Source organism: Salarias fasciatus, chromosome 11, assembly GCF_902148845.1.
Source record: "Salarias fasciatus chromosome 11, fSalaFa1.1, whole genome shotgun sequence".
Taxonomy (NCBI): domain Eukaryota; kingdom Metazoa; phylum Chordata; class Actinopteri; order Blenniiformes; family Blenniidae; genus Salarias; species Salarias fasciatus.
Window position 1 is genome coordinate 30,191,591 of NC_043755.1, and position 18,521 is coordinate 30,210,111.

General features: G+C 44.4%; 1 protein-coding gene across 2 annotated transcripts in view; it reads left to right on the top strand.

The window, feature by feature from the left end:
- Positions 1 to 18,521, top strand: part of rftn1b (raftlin, lipid raft linker 1b) — a 141,218-nt gene that overhangs the window by 89,854 nt on the left and 32,843 nt on the right. For both annotated transcript variants that reach the window (XM_030102031.1, XM_030102032.1), the window contains exon 6: positions 2,510 to 2,713. In XM_030102031.1, coding sequence (XP_029957891.1) covers positions 2,510 to 2,713 — 204 coding nt within the window. The remainder of the gene's footprint in view (positions 1 to 2,509; positions 2,714 to 18,521) is intronic.

Below are 18,521 nucleotides of genomic sequence, written 5' to 3' on the forward strand. Positions count from 1 at the left end.
AGCTAACAATAGGGCTGGATTAGCGTGGCGGAGACACAGCAGCTCTGCAACTGTTTGCAAGCTAACTGTGTCATTCACCTCTTAAAAGTAATCAGTTACTTTCTAAACTCCCTGCGTTTCTTCATAAAATGCTATTCTCAACACTGTTTCATGGTAGCGCAACAAACCGCGTTTTAGAGACTCATGGGAAAAATGGTCAGTATCCCAGACTCGTGCACAGAAACAGTAAAGCAGCTCATTCAGGATCACTGGCAAATCCAATTCACGTTCAATGAATCGTCCAAGATTAGTCTCCATATTGTCCTTCCTGCAGCATGAAGAGGACCGTGTGTGTGTGTGTCTATGTGTGTGTGTGAGATCGGACTTTTCTCAAGAGTGACAAATGACAAGATTTAGAGAATTTGGTGGCCAGCTGTCACATCAGTCAGACGAGCCAGACATGAAATGGTTATAAATGATTCATTCTTCCCGGGTGTCTGTCGGACGGATGGACGGACGCAGGAACCGGAGCGACTGAGCCATGACTCCCCATCGACGCCACCATGTCCGTGTGTGTGTGTGTGTGTGTGTGTGTGTATGTGTGTGTGTGGGGACGGGTGGGTGGCCCTGCTGCACATTCTGCTCATCCATCTGGTTCACTTGGGGAATGACAGTCTGACATTTGCATTGGAAACGAAAGAAGGGGAAAATGAAAAAAAAACACATTGGGATTGTTTTTGCGCCCGATTCGAACTCCGCTCACATCTCACATTTAATGTTTTGTTTTTTTCTAAGGCTGAGCAGAGCAAATATTTCACTCACTCTCCCATCACAACAAATAGAAGTCCTTCCTCTTTGATTCATGGCGATATGAGCGAGCGGCGGTGACATACGTACTCTGGGCACATTTCCAAAGCCCGTTTCCTCCAGAGGCCCGCCGCATTATGCATATTCCCGCTCGATGTAAACAGCAGTTAGCTGCAGAGTTTTTTCATGCATTATTCAAGGTTATACCAAGAATCAACTCGGTTACAATCAAACGGTCCCAGAGTTGCGTCACTTTTCAGAGAACGTTAAAAGGAACCCGAGGATTTCTAGTGGCGTCGGATCGGTTAAAGATCACTTCTTCTTTTTTTTCTTTTGTTTATCTAATCTGATCTGCCCGTGCCAGGTGGAACTTTCCTTCATCTTCATCCAATAGAAATCATCAAAACATCTTTACATTTTCGAAACAATGGAATTCCATGTGTTAACTTGTTCTTCAGAGCAGCGTTGAGACGGTTTCCCTGAGCTGTTATTTCCTCCTCCTTTCTCCCCTACAAGGACTCACAGCGCGCTTTTACTGAGCTGTTTATTTGATGTTATGTAGCTATAAAAAGAGAAATGTCCTTTTCTCACAGTGGCACATTTTTCAGAGGAGAATATAAAAGTGAGTGGAAAGCACAGCAGTTATTTGCTCTTGATGGCTGATGAAGACGCCGCCGCGGCCAGCTCGTCTTGGCCGAGGAGCTCGCCGAGCGTCCACGCTCTGGCCCACTTCCTCGCCGCTCTTAACTCGCGGGACAGAAAATGTTCTTCCAACTGATTTTTACCACATTGTTCTCAGCAGTGAAACATGTCAGACCAGCCCGTCACGATGCTTTCACTTTATGTGTCCTTGAATCATCTTGAATCGCACTTTCCAGACAAAGTAAAACTGAATGTGTGCTTTAAAGTGATGCTGCTTCTATCTGTCAACACCTACAGATATACTGGAAACGCCACAAAGTCAACTAAAGGCTGCTACTGATACAGTAAATTATGTAATGGGGTCTTAATACCCCAATTCCTATATTATATTACACACATATAGATGCACACATGCATTCATAAAAACACACACACTTAAAAAAAGACAAATAAATAAAAAAAAAAGATCCAAAGCTTCAAACACTACTTCACTAAATTGAGAAAATCTGTACAAATCTGAAATCAATGAAGTTAGATAGAAAAAATAATAAAGTCGAAGTAGAATAAGTAAAGATTTATGTATATTTTATTGAAAAATAAATGGTATAAATAAATAAAAAGGAATATAAATGAGGGATTCAGACGGAGAGAAAAAAAATAAAGTTATGCAATCGACTGAAATCGCATTTAAAAAAACATTTATGAAAAAAGTAAATGCATTAATAAAAAATAGGAAACACAACAGAATAAATGAAATTTAAAAAACATTTAAATGATTAAAACCTCCTAAGCACCACACGATAAAAACACTTCCTGTCGGTATCAATCACTCTGTACTTCACAGTTTCCTGCCGAGTCTCTCAGCCAACCTATTACTTGGCAATTTTCTTTTAACTTCTGGCAGCTGGGGAGGGAAAGTCCACCTTCCAGAGCCAAGGAACGTCTTGGATCCTGGCCAGTGTGCAGCAGAAGCAGCGAGCATGTCATAAAACTCTGCATTTACATCCACATCTGGGTCGTCACAACCGACCGCTGACCTGCGTGTGTGTGTGTGTGTGTGTGTGTGTCGCCGCTTCCACAGGAGTGGAGCTGCTGGCGCTCTACAACCACCCCGCCGTCCGGGAGGGCCAGGTCAAGTACTACACCGTCAAGGTGCCTCTGCGGGTCCAGAACTGCGACGAGGGGGTCAAAGGGGTGGAGGCCAACTGGCTGGACCACATGACCCAGCACTTCAACAACGGAGCCTCGCTGGTCGACGGATACTTCCACCTGGGAAACGTCAACGGTGAGCAAGCGTGGCCTGGTGTATGGTGTAGATATCCGGGCCTTTAGCTCCACCCAGCGCTCAGTGCTGGACGACAACACCCCAACTGGCATCGTTTACTGGAGCGTCTGTGTCGGCCAGCCGAATCCCGCATGGATCCTGTGTTTGTGATGTTGTGGCGCCGAGTGAGAGTGGTTTGAGCAAAAAAGTGTCACCAAAAGGAGAGAGCACAACAGTCGCCTCTGGCTACAGTTCCAGTTCAGTCCCGTGTTATGGGACGGACGTCACGGTTGCTAGGCGACGGGTGCTCGTCTTCACAGTGCACCCATGAGGCTGGAAACACCCCTTGGACAGGTTCATGTGGTCAGCTTTACCCTACAGCCCGTCCAGAGCAGGGTTTTTCAGTTAATGTCACACTCCTCTCGCCTTTGTACTGAAAAACCACCAAATTTAACTGGTGAAGTGAACAAAGACCGTCTTTCTTCAGGTCTGCACTCCTCACAGCTCACACTGTTGCAGTTGTGTATTTAAAAAATAATAGTCCTTGTTATTCTCCAGTGTGACCAGGAAAATGTCAACATGTGGGTGATGCTGAGTTCTTTTTGACAGATGTAAAATGAGTTGCAGGTACGACTCCTCCTCGTCTCATTAATTATGCACCAGCTGACATTCATTTTTCATTGGAAAACAATCAGGAACTTCATATTTGGGTAATACTTGTAGATTACTTTTATGGCTGCTGGATGGGGGAGTGGTTCAGTCCTGAAAAATGGAAATGTCATACACCCTGATGAGCCATAATATTATAACCACCTGGTTAGAAGGGTGTAGGTCCCCCACCCAACTCCTCTCTGCCAGGCAGAGGTAGAACTTTCATCTTATGGATTGGTCCAAATGGGCCAGATTTCACTTCTCACCTGCATCCTGTGGTGGTTCAGGCTGGGACCAGCCCATCAGGGCTGCAGGGGGGAGATGCTCTGGAGCAGCTGAGATCAAATCCTCAGGTTTGCTCATTGGTCCTGCCCAGGTTTATCAGTTTTATCTTGGTGTAGTTGGTAGAGAGGATCATCTTTCAGTTTCAGGTTTGATCCACTGAACTTGTCCTGTCTGCTGTGATGTCCTTGAGAAAGACACTTAAACCCCGAATGGCAGGTTGAGCTCATTGCGTGGCAGGTATCACAGTCGTTGTGGGAAGATGTGAACGGGAGAATGTGACCATCTGTGTGAAACGCTTTGCGACTGCTGAATCAGGTTCAAAATCCATCATGGAAATGAAGCCCATTTACGAGTGTATCGTGCAATCATGCTGTCGGCTGCCTGACAGATTGACTTTGTCACCGAAGCCTCCACCAAGCTACCTCAGGAAAAATGTACATTATATAATCAAGAAGTATGGTGGCCCAGAAGGGTCAACACCACTGCAACATTGGGATTTTTGCTGTTGTGTAGTGGCCTTGCCCCCTCTGGGCCACCGCCAAAGCCACATCCTATGAGCCACATTGTAGCGGAATATGTATGAAGTTTCACAGAGACAGTGTTTCCTGATGGCCTCTTTCAGCAGGATGATGACAATCCTTCCAAAAAGCATCATCTCAACACTTCAGAATGGGTTTAAGGAAAACAGCAAACTGTTGACACGACCTCTGATTCCCCCTGGTGTCACTTTGTGGGCTGTGCTGGGCAAACAGCCCACTGCGTCTGAAACCGGAACCCTTTGACCAGAGAAGTAACCAGATTTGAAACAGCCTTGTTTATTTCCCTTTCATTCGAAACTAAGAGTAATTAAAATGGTCCAGCTATTTTAGGATTGTAAAACATTAATAATGTTAAAAAAAAAAAAAAGACACTTTTAGCTTCAGCCTCTGAAATACTGACAGAAACGCCTGTACGCTTCCCCTTTTGCTTCAAAACAGCACTTGTCACTTCCACTAAATTCAGGAAGTCACCTGACTGATGGTGTTGTTCAGAAAAATCTGATAAGAGATGAAAAATGAGACACATTTGATCGCAGTATGAATAAAACAAGTGAAAGGAGACACATTGGGGGCATGTGCACCTGTGGACACATTAAAATGTAAGACAGTACTGAATGAGACCTCTTATAGAAATCAAATGGGAAATGCATCCATCTTCACACCCTGGACAGGTCTCCAGTCCGTCACACCGGAATAGACAACCACACTCACACATTCACCAAGGGAGAAGTATATACTATTAAACTCATGTTTATGCCAAAAATCATGAAATGTTTGCCACTTTGGTCCAGTTTTTACTTCGCTAAAAGATAGTAATATAGACAAATGGCAAATGATACTGATTTTCAAGAAGTCTCAGGTAGAAAATACTCATCAGAAAGTCAAATGGGTTGAACCTGTATCACTTTCAAGTTTTTCAATGTGTCCTTTAAAGGGTTAAGCACCTTTTCTCAGCCTTTGGGTCTTTGGGCCATTGTCGGTAGGTCAGTCTTTGCCTCGGTAACTAAAAAAAAAAGAAAAGTTGATCTAACAATTCCCTCACCTTCACTGTATTTGGTCTGTCCAACACACATTTCTTCTTATTTTGTTTTTGGATATCCTCTTTCCTATAAATGTCATTTTATAGAAAATAAATGGGGAAAAAAATACTTTATTCAAAAAATATTTTTTATAGTGTTGGGAAAAAAATTGAGAAATCTGTCTGTTCCAATGAAGGCACAACAAAGTTTGATCTGACTGAAAACATAACAGCACTAAATCCATCAACACATGTATGGATGGGTGGTCAGGAGGTTGTGCACATGGGCAGATGGATGGGCCTGTGACTGAAGGGAGACCCTTGTTCTAGAAGCCAGAGAAGTTTGGGACCGTTTGGTGGAAGGAGGCGCCACAGCACAGCTTCAGGTGTCTGAAGACATGCCTGCTGTTTGCGGCCATAAGCTTCGGTTGAGGAAGTCCTCAATGGCCCCTGACAAGACGGATCCATCGGCCACACCTCGAGGAACCAGCGGTGCTTTGCGCGTTTCGGGGACGGATGGAGGAGCGCGGATCGTTTCACCGGCGATCTGCGTGGCTAACATAATGATTAGTCATTTGTTGGAGACGCTTCAGAGGCCGGTGGAGTTGTTTCTCGTTCGGGTCTTCCTCTTCCGTCAGACCCCGGCGGCTCTGCTCTCCGCTCTGACACTGGAGAAATAAAGCAGCCAGAGTAAACAAGAGTCATAATTCATTAATCTGGGAAAGTGAACGCCTCAGCAACTCTGAAACACAGATAATTAACCTGATAACAAATTAGTGCCTCCTTGCATATTTTATGTCCCGAGATTGGAGTAATGAAGTGTATTATTATGATTCCAGTTTCTCTCTCTCTTTTTTTTTTTTACTTTGGCTGCCTATTAGAGTCCTCGAACACATTTTGCATTTTTCATGCGCTTGCTAAAGATACGCGTCACTTGAAGAGTAGAAATGATGGAAAGCGAATCAGGCGCAGAGTGACACTCTCCCCCTTCTCCCACTAACAGGACTGATTCCAGCTCGCAGCTCTAATCTCAGCCACTTTACAAAACAGACAACTTTACAGAGGTGAATGCTGCACTTTTTGGGATTTGGGTCTCTTGAGAGCAGCTGGCGGTGTGACATCAAAGCGGCTCCCCGTTTGTTGTTAGCAGCTAATTACATCAAACAGCCGTGCAGCTCAGGGCTTTAGAATCGCTATCCATTCCTGCCGGCTCCATATTTAGCAGCTTCTTTGAGGCGGCTCTCTGAATCCGTGATGAGACACTCGACACGATGCAGGAGACCATCTCAACCTCATAAACATCAAGGGCACGTCTGACGGCGGCACGGCGCAGTAAAGGATGCGGACTGACAGACGTGAGCCGGGATGGAAGGCGGCGCTGACAGTAACAGCCTTGTTTGGAGACACGGAGCGACCGGCTCGTCGTGCGCTGACAGATACATGTGGCGTCTAATGAGTGTAATTGTGCCTCCTTTTCATTTTTTCCCAAGCGTGACCTTCTGCCCTGTTTTTCTGCTTTCATCCTGTTGTGCTGGCGAAGCTTTTACACTATTTATTACTAAAACCACGGGGTGTGTTGCTGAGCTCGGCTGCTTTTTATTATCTCCGTGTCTGTGTGAATCCTGATGGCTGCGGCGATGCTCAGGCTTCCTCCGGGGCCGGCCTGAGATTGACATTTGTGGTTTTTCGCTGAAATGTCTAATCTGGATGGGCAGTCATGAAATTCGGTGTAGATGTCCATGTTGCCCTGGAGAGGAATTGTAATATCTTCACTTTTCTATCCAGCACCATTGATTCACAACCGAATGACTGCAAACGATCCCGGTGAACCTCTGCCGCCGCTGGGGCGTGCAGGAGGTTTCAGTTACAAGCATTTTCATCATTTTGGACGAAGATAACCAAGTAAATATCCTCTGGATAATTCAGAGGCACCAATTAGCATCAAATGCAAGTTTATGGTTCATACTCAAATACCTGAAGACATGCATGTGTGTAGGGAGAACATGCAAACAAATATGAGTGTGAATGTGGACGTTTCAATGCATTCTAAACGAAGATAGAAGTCACTGAAAACAATTACATTTAAAAACTCCGGCCAAAGTGGAGATTTGTAAAAACTCTGTCTCCTCATTAGCATGTAGGCTGAGGACAAGGTTTTTCTGCAGGTTTGTATCAATGAAGATTATTTTAGAAAACATCGAGAGGAAAAGTCTGTTTTGTAAATACCTGTTTATGTGTAAGTGTGGCCTCAAACTAAGGATATTCCAGACGGGGGGTGTTTAAACCTGCGGCCCACGGATCAAAATCTGTGAGAATGATGCAAATTACACTTATTTTCATATCATCAATGATGCACCAATACGGGTATCAATACCAGTATCAGGTATCAGGTCCAATCTCACATGAGGTACTAACACTAAGAAGATCCCCAACCTGGTGAGAACAGTGAGATGTCATCCATCAACATAACCACAACCTGTGCTACATGCTACATGCTAAAGGGTTTCAGGGCTCACACACCAGCAATGCTACTTGCTAAACTTAAAGGTATAATACAACATTTTCTCGAAAAGACGAAGCCCCACGTCTGTTACTCACTTTTTGAACAACGCGCATGCGCCAGACCATCCGCCCGGCTCTCCTGCTTCTCCCAGAAAACGCGGAAGTGTACGAGCGCGATCTCCTCTTCTCCGGCGTGCACGGCTCTGTACAGTTTCTGCGATCCGCCTCGCTCATAAATAAAGCTTTTTTTTCCAAAACAGCTACAGTTTCATTATGTCAGACTCGCCATCGGTAAGTACGAGCTCAGAAGCTCACCGGCTACATAAACACTCTGAATACTCATGCGCAAAAGGGAGAAGCTGATTGGGCGCAAGCACGGAGAACCGCCTTACGAAAGCAGCTCGTCAGAATGATTGACAAACAGACCCACCAATTATTTAGGTGATCCACCCGGAAATCAAAATGTTGTATTACACCTTTAAATAAAATATTAACATAATCAATATGTATATTTACTCAATGTATTTTATCATTGATATGTTATTATTATTCTATGTTATTGCTACTTCAGCCCTATTAGGAGCAAACTGAGCTGTAAAATTCTCAGTTCTCCACTAACCCCTATTAAATAGAAGGACCCTCTTTAAACAGTAGTGGTTTATGGTGATGGACATTTAGCTGGCGCTTGAATCAACTTTTTCTATTTTGATCGGATAATCTTCACGTGGGTGGAGTGATGAAGACTCTTGCTGTTGAAGTAAGAAGACCCCGATTCAACTGTGAATTTCGTAAACTAAAGAAAAGTGCTTCAGGGTGATTTGACGTCATTCATTTTCAAGCCGACCCAGTTGAGTTCTGGCAGTCTCATAGCTGACGAGCGTTAGTTTGGTTAATCTAACTTCCACTGATCGTGTTGTAGTTCCTCCAAAGCAAGAGAATCCAGGTTTTAACTTGTTCGCCCCAGAGGCCACCTGCTAAACTCACGCAATCTATTTGCAGTTTGACACCTTTCATACAGGATTTATGTAAATCAGGCGTCGCGTTAGACTCAGGTGTGAATATGTGGGTGATAGTCTGTTCTCGTGTTGATGACTTGTCAAGGATGTACTGTCATGGCAACCGAGACGAGGGCTGAGTCTTATGTATGCATGTATGTATGCATTTCAGTTTGTATGTATTCTTGTCGCATGTCCTGGAGGTCCTTGTTTCAGACCCGTTATAAAAACAGCAGCCAGCGTTTGTTTTGAGGCGTCTGATTGTGGCTCATTGAGTTGAAAGGTTGCCTCAAACCACCTTGATTAAAATGTATGTTGCGTTTGTTTGTGCTTCGCTCCCGTTGTATTAAATTTGGTGGAGCCATTTTTAAAGCCGGTCCAGCGCTGTCAGGGTTGACAGACTCTCTGTTATTTACTTTCTAATTCACAGCTTCGGTTAGGTGGAACAAAAACAGTCAATTTTTCCCAGAGTTTTTTTTTTTCTTTTTCATAAATGTATTCTCGCCTGGTGATAAGGATAAAGAGACTGATTGTATTTCCAAATTCTCCCTCACAGCTGTTATTTATGGAGCCCAAGGTTGCTTATTTTGGCCTTGCATGTTTACAGCTACTATTGACTATAAATTCAGGGTACATTTTTAAAAAATTGCCTGAGGCTTAAGAGCTTAAAAACACAGTGTATTCCACTTTTTTTCCCCTCAGTCTCAAACAAATGAACCACAGCAGTGGAAACACGCCTCATCTTAAAAGTACTTGCTGCACATTTTATCACATGAAGGAATTACATGCTACAGCGTTGTTTCTTAGTAGGGACAGCACTGTGAGGCGAACGATAATTGCTGTGTATGTACGACACATTTTGCCTTTCCGTGGCTGATAATCCCAGAGGCCGGATGAAGGCTGATGTGACTATTTCATGAATGTTTGGTCGTGAGAAGCTCGTCTTCTGGGCAGTTTGTTTTCTTTGTGAAACCCCGAAGGCGTCACTTCCCATGTGACGTCTTTCCAGTCGATTGTGCTCTGTTAGGCGTGAGGTACTCCGGAGTTTTCTCTCCGCTGGTCCGCCAATGAGGCGCTCACGCAATTACTATTGCAACAACACGGTAAAACTAGCTTGTCTCACGACGCTATAATCCAAGCTCACATTCTCAATTGGTGGGTGGAATATCCAACGCTTGGTGAATCCTGCTTCACAATGATAGGAAGAGCCGAGATCGAAGGACCAAAAAGCGACGTCGCTGTGAGCGCTTGGCCGCCACAAGCCAGTTATCCCTGTGGTAACTTTTCTGACAGCTCCTGCTTGAAACCCAAAAAGTCATTCCACTTGTGATCTGATCATCAGAAAGACACATTAATACCAGGTTCACACGGGCCCTCTGTTGTGCCTTCACCATCAATCCTTCCAGTACTCTACCAATCCCCGAGTGCCTGTAACACACTAATAAAATCATGAAGGACCTGATCTATTTATTGCTTTCAACTTCATAACTGTGTTCTATTAAATAATAGAAAGAGGTATTGATTAACGTAAGACGTCTTTGTGTTTTACTACCTCTGTAGATGCTTGGATTGTCTATGATTATGTCTGCTTTTACTGCTCAGCCTTCAGCAGAGTTGTTCTGACAAGAAGCATTTCCTCAGCTGGCTCTGCAAAACTTCTATCCATTGACTTTGTTATCAGATATGAGCACAGAATCGATACAGTTTCCAGCTGCTGCTTCTTCTATTAACAGAGTGAAAACCAAGCAGATCCATCATTTCAATTCTCCTGTTGGATGCCGTGGTGTTGTTCTTTGTAAATGACTGTAAACTAATTATGTTTATGGAAGAAATACAATTATGAATTAGGTTCGATGGCAGGAAGGTCCAGGTTGGATGGACTCTACTTTTCCCTACGAAACTTTCTACAGTGCCTTGCTTAAAGGCCAATGACCTTAGAGAGTGACACATTCTCATTAGTTGCATTTCAAACTTCTTGTGTTCATGTTTGTTTTCAATATATCACATCCTGCAAACATGATGCGGAGAGCAGTGTCGACTGTTCCTGATGGGCTGTTTCTTTATGGCTTATTTTATTAGGTTGTGTTTAACAACAAACTGAACGAGTTGCAGAACTGAAGCATAGAAAAAAGAAACCGTTTAGATCTATGTTGTTTTGGTTTTCTTCTGAATTTAATGAATGACTCAGTCGTCAGACTGACCCACACACTGCTGGCAGGTCATGTATCAACATAGTGCTACAATAAAACACCTTTCTGCTCATTATCAGGACAAGCCTGTGTAAAACCAACTACTTCCTGACAAAACAACTTATTTCAGATTTTCTTGAGCAAATAAAGTAACGCAATCTTTTGTCCCTTATTTTCTTTATGCATTATGTTTTTCTTTTTGGGTTTTTAAATTTCCATTTTCCTCAAAAAACTAATGCAGACATCCGTCGTCCACTTCTGTCTCTGAGTTGCCAAAACGCAAATTGCTACAATCCTGCTTTAAGTGTGCTAAACTGAATGTTCATGCACTGACAGCATGAGCGACAGCCCACCATTCAGGTCCGTTTACGCAACCTTTAAGTGAAAATGCATCATTTTTGCTTTTGCTAAATGAAAAATGTCACATTTAAATGGCAACGGCAGAAGCGTTAAACGATGTCGTGGAACTACTTACTACGGTCATGGTAGCAGCGTTTTGGAAAAAATAGCATTCTCAAAAAGTTGTGTTTTCAGCGGCTCTGAGCACCATTTTCATGATAATGGACCTCAAAACTCAACAAAAAGTTTTGTTTTCATTTAAAAACAGGTCCTTAAATGGAGTTTTGTGTGATTACACGACAATGATCTGCTGAAAATGGTCGTTTCCATGTTCGTTTGCTTGCACTCACCATGAAGTTGTTAGATGGAGCTTTGAGCCTCCATGAGCAGGCAATGAGACGGGCTGGTGGAGGAAGTTATCAAAGTGTCAGAGTGCTACAGCAAATAAATCTGAACTTTGTGGGGGAAAAAAAGCAGCACAACAAAGGAGAGGATCAAAGACAGAAAATCTGTCGGAATGAAGCCCACAGATAAAAATCGTGGGGGGCCATTTGAGAAAATAACAGGTACTGGATGACTGAGCTGACTGCCATCTCTCCCAGGTATTATGTTGCTAGTTGCACATGAATCAGTGACCATACACTCAGCCCGGTATTTGGTACAATCTAGAACACACATTTCTTACTGTGTGTCTTTCAGAGATCTCTGTCCATGCATGAGGGCACGTTTGCGTTTGTCTACACGCACATTTTTAGCGGGTTGGACCAGCATTTGCCGCGGTGCGTTTAACAAACTGATGTATCTGTTGGACCTTTGAGTATTGACATTCCAACTTCTTCAATGTCTATTTTGATCCAGTAATTGTTAAACTGGACTTTGTGGACTTCAAGTCGTACAATTGTCGGTGTTACTCGGGTCTTTTTGGAAACGCGTTGTGATCTTTTCTCATGTCTGACGGCCGACTGTTCGGCTCGGTCCTCTGGGACGAACGCTTCCAGACAAAAACACACCGCGTCCCCGCGCTCCTTCTAAAGGCGGGTTTCCATGGTGAGGCTGGATGAGAGCGCATTAAGCTGCATTGTTTGCATGAGAATGTGTGTGTTTGCGTGGGTATACCGTGTATGTGTGTGTGTGTGTGTGTGTGTGTGTGTGTGTGTGTGTGTGTGTATGTGAGGACAGGCTCAGACACCGAACATCCTGTCTGCTGTCTGCTGAAGACCTCGCCTCAGCCACGGGGTCGGATATTATAGCGATATTGAATCTACAGATCCTAAGCTGCTCACAGCCGCGGCCTTCATAAGATAAGTATTAAACATTCATCCCCAGTGCAGAGCTGCCTGGTAACTGAAGCACACACACTCACTCGCACACAGAGGCTGACGTACTGTGTATTCGTATGTGGATGGTGACGCACGGATTCACACAGCATAAGTTGAGTGTGGCTCTCATCTGGGAGCAGGGTGGGGGGTGGAGTTTGTTTACCGTGGAATCAGCAGTAATGGTGTTGACGAGGAGTTTGCCTTTGTTGCTCGTATAGCTTAAGCTATCTGCAGAGGCACAATGAGGATTTGTAGCCCGGTTTGTGAGACATTGAGCTATTCATATGCATGACAGTCAGCCCTCTGCGGTTTCTAAATTTGGGCAAAGCCAATAGAGGAAGGAAAAAAAAAAAAGAAGAGAGAGCGAGAGAGATACAGGAAACATGAAATTCCGATAAGTAATTTTTTGTGATTGTGAAATGAATTCAGGGAAGGAAACCTTAATACTGGAGGGGTGCTGTTTTTGCATGTTTTTGCATACGATGCTTGAACTTCTGTGTAGTTACCAACCAACTTCTGGTCAGCATGGGTGGGATGTTCATGGGAATTTGGAGCTTCAGCTTTTCCTTGATTTTGTTTGTCTCATATTATAAAATATTGTATACATTTTCTACCCATTATCTCATATTGTGTATATAAGGTATCATACTAATGTTTCCATTACACATTTTCAAGGATGTCAAAGTCTTGACTTCCTAAAGTCTTGGTCCTTTCTTGGTCTTGGGATGTAGTGGTTGGTCTCCCTTCTAAAGTCTTGATCTTGTGATGCCCTGGTCTTGGTTTTGTCTTGGTTTGGGATGATCTGATCTTGGTTTTTGGATGTTTTGGCCTTAGTCTTGAATTGGTTCTCCCCCTTAAGGTTTTGGGATACTATGGTCTTGACCTTCACCTGGTCTCAGCCCCTTAAAGTCTTGGTCTTGTCTTGGTCTTGGGATGCTCTGGTGTTGGTCTAGTCCTGGTCTTGGTCCAGGCTGGATCCCAGGTTAGTTATTCTTGACAACCACACTGTGTGGTTTCATCTCTTCCGCCACTGATCCAGTCAAAAGACTGACTTTTTTTTTTAAGTCTGTTTACTTCTTTAAAGCTGCACAAACACAGCGTTCCCCCTCAAAAGCGATTTTCAACTCTTTACTGTGCAGCCACAGTAACATTAGGAAACAGAAAGATTTAGCTTTGAGAAAACCCAGATACTCTGAGAATATCCAAAGATTCCACTGACATACTAAAATCTGTCAGAACAACTGAAAAAAAAAAAATCAAGCTTATGTGTGTTTGTATTTCAGCAGAAATCCAGACTGGATCTCTATAAACGGTTCAACAGTCTTACCACTAAATCTCATGCATTATTGAGTGCTGCTGTCCTACATTGTAAAGTTTTAGTTTGTTTTTTTCTTTAAATATGCTAATCATAACTTACTTCATGCAATTAAAAATGGATATACTGTCACTCACAGTAGTCCTACTGTATGTTCAAAGTTGATATGATCTGATATGGCTCCACCGTTTCTCTCTTTCCCTTCAATTAGCTGCACTCACTGTGTAAAGAAGAAACGAGGGAAAACAACAGTGCTGCTCTGTGTTCTATTATGAGAAGTGTAAATGAGAAGTGTGATTCATTGGTACATTTTTCACAATTTCTCGGAATCCTACACGAACACCACCTATCTTGAAGATTTAGCACGGATAATTTATCATACACTGTGTGACTGTTATCAGTATAGAAGTGTGAGAAAGTCATGAAATATGGTCACTTTTGGGATAAATGTCTTGAACGGATAAATATGAAGTGTGCTTTAGTCTCCATATATCCTCGTGCTAAACGGTGAAACTCTGTTACAGTCAGTTCAAAACTGATGCAAAAGATGTTTCCTGAGATCATGATAGGTTAAAACGTTCACTCTGTTTCATGAGACACAAAAAAAACCTGAGTTATTGCATCAGTTCGATAAAAACTGGACTTTAAGAGTAGGAATAATCATGCTGGCTCAACTCCAATTGGAAACCTGCACCATCGAAGAAATGTGTTGATGAGAGGAGTGGGTTTGCAGGAGGAGTGAAATCAGAAACAGAACTGAGTGACATTTATTTACAGAGGATCTGTGGAGTAGAGGGGATAATCCCTTTGTCACACACCAGTCCGTGAGCGTCGAACACAAGTCTGATGATGCTAATGATGACTCACAAATGTAACTGATGCAAACACCCTGCTGTGTTGACTGAAGGGATTTTTTTTTTTTCCTCCCATGTAAGCTTCAGCGAAATAAATATGTTCTGTGACCATGTTGAAAACGTGTGGTGAAGGTTTGTGTGGAATTACCTGTGGTCATGCATGTAATTTCCCGGGTGGATGGAGGATAAATCCTCTCCACGCCTGTAAGAATTTGTCATCCTCAATATTTCTGTGTTAGTCCACCCCAGAGTGCAATGACGGCAAATCTGAATACCTCCTGAAACACTCTTTTATCTGAATGGGAAATGCAAATGCAGGAACTATGCTGCAGATTTAAAAGTCATTATTTGGAAATACATCCTAATTATCTGGTGGCGCGTCCCACACTTCCCGATCTATAGATCACAATGCTGCAGAGGAAGCTTGCTATCTTGTTGGTAGGATGAAAGGATAAAAATGGGCACAGATATGTGGAAGCTAACAGGACGGATGGAGGATCGCATCTTGCAGACGAGCAAAATCACACAGAATCTATTTATCACGTTTGTCTTCATGATTATTTAGTATTGGACGTGAGTTCCCATGTGCAATGAAATACTGAAGGAGTTTATGCTAATTGGTTAATGTACAGCTCACAATGTGCAGACAAGCTTAGATGTGCTGAGAGACGTTTCCTCAGCTGGCCCCCCCACGACTTTCATCTGTCAACTTATGAGATGTTTTCTGTGTTGCTCCCTTTTTCTGAATCTCTACTTCACCTTTGTGACAGATCACTTCCCATATTTTCTTTTTTTTAACCAAATATTAAAATTGATTTCCTGTAACACTCTTTGTTTGATGACTTCATGGTGTCACAAATTATTTTATGCCATTCTTAATTTATCACCTGCAAACCTCAGGAAGAAAGCCACAATCGTTTCATACAGGATACACAGAGTATCCTCTGTGCATCTTCATGATCCTTTGAATGAGGCTGTGTAGGTTATGAGACCGGATGCGAGCCCCCCCTCCCGCTCCACCGTCTGAAAGTCTGCCTGGTAACCACGCAGGTAACCAGCAGCCTGCCAGCTGCCAAGCATCTGGCTCCGCAGGGAAGAGCCACATCTAATCCCTTCACATTAGACGCCCTCGTCTGTTCCTCCCTCTGTCCCTCTCTGTCCACTCGTCCTGTCTGAAATATGGATAAGCTGTCAGCAGCCTGTCTGCGGCTCGCCGAGCCCCCCCCCCACCGCCCGGCACGCATGTTTAAATCATGTCAGCCGACGTGACCTGGCGCGGGGTGGCCAGCGGTCAGCTCGGCGGAAGTGCACGGACGAAGCTGGACACACTGAGAATGTTTCAGTCTACTGAATGATATCAGATGTTTTTAAGGTGTTTGATGACAAGCCTCTGCCCCACACAGCTCAAATCCCCAGGCTCTCAGGACGCTTTGTTACTCTTGCCAAATATGAAATATTGTTTGAATGATGGATATTGTCATTGATATATTCTAATGAATTAATGAATATGACAACTGTTCCGTCCATTATATCTATTTTTCATAAGAAAGCTGCAACAAAAGGCTTTTATTCACAGAAAATGCAATCTTTTTACAATATTGGCTGCACTTAATATAGTTTTGCAAGTATTTTTATAATGCTATTACTTCAATCGTGTAATAACTTTATAATGTTAATCTTAGAAAAACGGATTTTATTACACTACTGGCAACTTAAATCATTACAGACTTTATTACAATAAAAAAGGAAAAAAATATTACATTATTGGCAGGTATTACATGAATCACCATTGTTATATTATTACACGCCCCGATAAATTAAATTATAAAATATTATACCTTCGCCTAGGGGTGGGCATTCCTGGTCGTGGCGGGCTGTGTTCCTGCACAGTTTCAATGTGTCCTCGTTTCAACACACCTGATAGTACTGATTGATTCATTCTCAGGCTTCCTGCAGAGCTTCATCATGAACCATTTACTAAATTCAGGTGTGTTGGAACAGGGGAGCATTGAAAACATGCAGGACTGCAGCCCTCTGGGATCGGGAATGAACACCCTGCCTTCGCCTGTTGGCCTGTATGAGCCCTGAGCTTCCTCCTGGTGAGAAGAACCCAAACTGCTTTTCCATGGCAATATTGTCAAAGTGAAAAAACCTCGTTCCTGTGCTCTCGTTTCAGAAAAGTTTTGCATTTACAAGACGATGTCAGTTCAAACGGAAACAGCAGAAACGCTGACGATGATGTCGTTTTCATGTTTGGCCACTAGTCCGTACTGTTGTTAGTTTATGTTAGAAAACCACACACACACGTCATAAACATTACCAATGATAGAACACAGACATTCGCTTGGGCAGACGACCAAGCTGGATTGTTAATCCAGGTGACTGTCAACTATGAAATGACCCAGTCTGGAGGCCGCCATTGTTGTTAATGTCTGTCAGAACACACTGCTTCCGGAGTGTGTCGGTTTGTGCAGCCGCTGACCGTACATCTGTGCACGTTGTGTGTGTCAGGACTGATTGATCTGATCCTCTCCTGTGTCGTCTGGTTCCTGATTTCCGCTGCTGCTCGCCGCCTTGGCGTCGGCCTGTCACCGCCGCTCTCCGCCTGCGTGTCTTTCAGTCCCGACTCTGTCACTCCGTGTTTCCAGTGCGACTGTATTAGCATGCCTCGCCCTGCGACCTTGAGTGTGCGAGTCACGGGGGAGATGGAGAACAATTTTACCGAGAGCGCACGGTTGGTTTTTTAAGCAAGTGTAAACAACTTATTCTCAGTCGGCCCGCCGGCGGCGCCTCGGCTCGACTCCTCAGTCAATAGGCGCGAGATAATGTTTATTCGCAACCGGCGCGAATCCCCCCGACGGACTCGACGCCCCCGGCAACCTCCTCCCTCGCCTCCTCCTCCTCTTCCCCCCGGGTTCCCGTGCTTTCTCTGGTCTGCTGAGAGCCTGTGTGCGTTATCACCCGAGACTCGCCACTCCCCGCAGAGCGGCGAGACAGGAGACCGCCGCCGATCTCACCTGGGCGATCCCCGCCAGCGGTGGGAACCGCGGCCTCGCCGCCGCGCCAAAGCACTTCTTTCCAATTATACAAGGAGGGATAAGGAATGAGGCGGACGGAGGAGGGGGGGTTGGATGGAGGGAAAGGTGGATGGGGGGGCAGGGCGGGGTGAACCGCAAACAATGTCTGCGCCGGAGCGAGCCGGCCGACGTCTGAGAGATGCCTTCAATTGAGCGTGCGCGGGTCCTAAATGGGTTTTCAACGGAGGGGAAAATAAAAGCGCCTGTCATCCTCTGCTCTTCCCCTCCGTCTTTCTCCCCCCCCCCAACCCCCACCCCCCCTGTTATTAGGGCGCAGTAATGAAATGTGGAGTGTCTTGTATTGGTGCCTGGGCCCCGGCAAACTGTATTAGTGTGTAAATGGTTTGGGAGTAATGAGAAAGCACTCAGGCCAGCTGGGAAGGCCGGACCGCGGGGCCAGCGTCCTGCTCCAGTGTGTGTGTGTGTGTGTGTGTGTGTGTGTGTGTGTGTGCGCGCGCGCTCGTGTGCATCAAATGAATAACAAGAGACGTTGGGTGGAGAGGGGTCTCGGAGCGGGCTTTCTGTCTCGGATGCCAATCCTGCGATTGTTAGCCTCCAACGGAGGGGAAGACGAGAAAATCTATTTGGTCGGCGGCGGGCAGAAGCTCATTGGAGGCCCGGAGCATCTGCATCAATGTCTTTATGTTTCTAACTCAATTCAGCTCTTTTTAGGGTGAATAATGCGGGCTGAGCAGAGGGATTTGTGCTCCGCGCCGAACAGACTAACCACGTTAAACCCGGTGACT